Source organism: Sinocyclocheilus grahami, unplaced genomic scaffold (assembly GCF_001515645.1).
Source record: "Sinocyclocheilus grahami isolate Dianchi unplaced genomic scaffold, SAMN03320097.WGS_v1.1 scaffold451.1, whole genome shotgun sequence".
Classification (NCBI taxonomy): domain Eukaryota; kingdom Metazoa; phylum Chordata; class Actinopteri; order Cypriniformes; family Cyprinidae; genus Sinocyclocheilus; species Sinocyclocheilus grahami.
Window position 1 is genome coordinate 323,984 of NW_015505630.1, and position 990 is coordinate 324,973.

At 44.6% G+C, this 990-nt stretch overlaps 1 protein-coding gene across 2 annotated transcripts in view; it reads left to right on the forward strand.

Moving 5' to 3' along the window:
- LOC107552476 (ataxin 2-like) overlaps nt 1-990 on the forward strand; it is a 13,678-nt gene extending 12,688 nt beyond the window's left edge. The window contains exon 19 of one of the 2 annotated variants that reach the window (XM_016234366.1): nt 779-990. In XM_016234366.1, coding sequence (XP_016089852.1) covers nt 779-973 — 195 coding nt within the window. In that variant the 3' untranslated portion in view covers nt 974-990. The remainder of the gene's footprint in view (nt 1-778) is intronic. The other variant, XM_016234367.1, reaches the window with a different exon arrangement.

Genomic DNA, 990 nt, shown 5'->3' on the forward strand with positions numbered 1-990 from the left:
GAGAGCGCGGTGTGTGCGCGCGAGAGAGAGAGCGCGGTGTGTGCGCGCGAGAGAGAGAGCGCGGTGTGTGCGCGCGAGAGAGAGCGCGGTGTGTGCGCGCGAGAGAGAGCGCGCGTGCGGTGTGTGCGCGAGAGAGCGAGACACACATCACAGTGGAGTCAGCTGTCTTAACCTGTCTTAACCGTGGCTTGTGTACTGCAAACACATATTCATCACTGTGTCTGTCACGAGACTCTGTTCCCCTTTCGGGCTCTGTCTTTACATTTATTTTGAAAGCTGAAGCTCGCGATTATGGTAAGGGGCATTACATTTCCGACGCGTGCTTGCGGTGTTCGGCCAATCACAATGGACTGGGTCAGCTGGCCAATCAGAGCAGACTGCGCTTGTCGGAAGGAGGGACTTTGTAGAAAACGAAGCGTTAGAGAGAGGCGGGGTATAGAGGACTTACAATAATGTACAGTATTTGAAAAAGAATGTGTTTTTTGAACATTAAAGCGTCAACATATTCTGTTACACCAAATACACAAAATAATGATCTTTAAAAAAAGCATCATATGACCCCTTTAAATGTATTTATATAAATAGTTATATTATTTAATGGTTATTTTATTATTATTATTATTATTGTTATTATTAACAAATTTTTTTTGTTTATTTTTATTATTATTATAGTTAGTTACTAATATAAAATTAAAACGTTTAAAATAAGAGTGTGGGGCCCTTGTGTGCACTCTACTCATGGAAAGTGTCTCATACTCACGTTACTTTACTTGTCTCCGGTTCTGTAGTGACTCGTCCAGACCACAGCTCTTCAGCGCCCCCTATGATCCAGGCTGCAGCTTCAGCAGCAGGACCTCCTCTGGTGGCGTCTCCTTACCCTCCCTCATATCTGCAGTACAACCAGGTCATACAGGCAATGCCCCACTACCCTGGACAGGTACCAGCCTACACGTTTTCAGTAGAACAAATGTAAAATTAGTCGGAATGTGC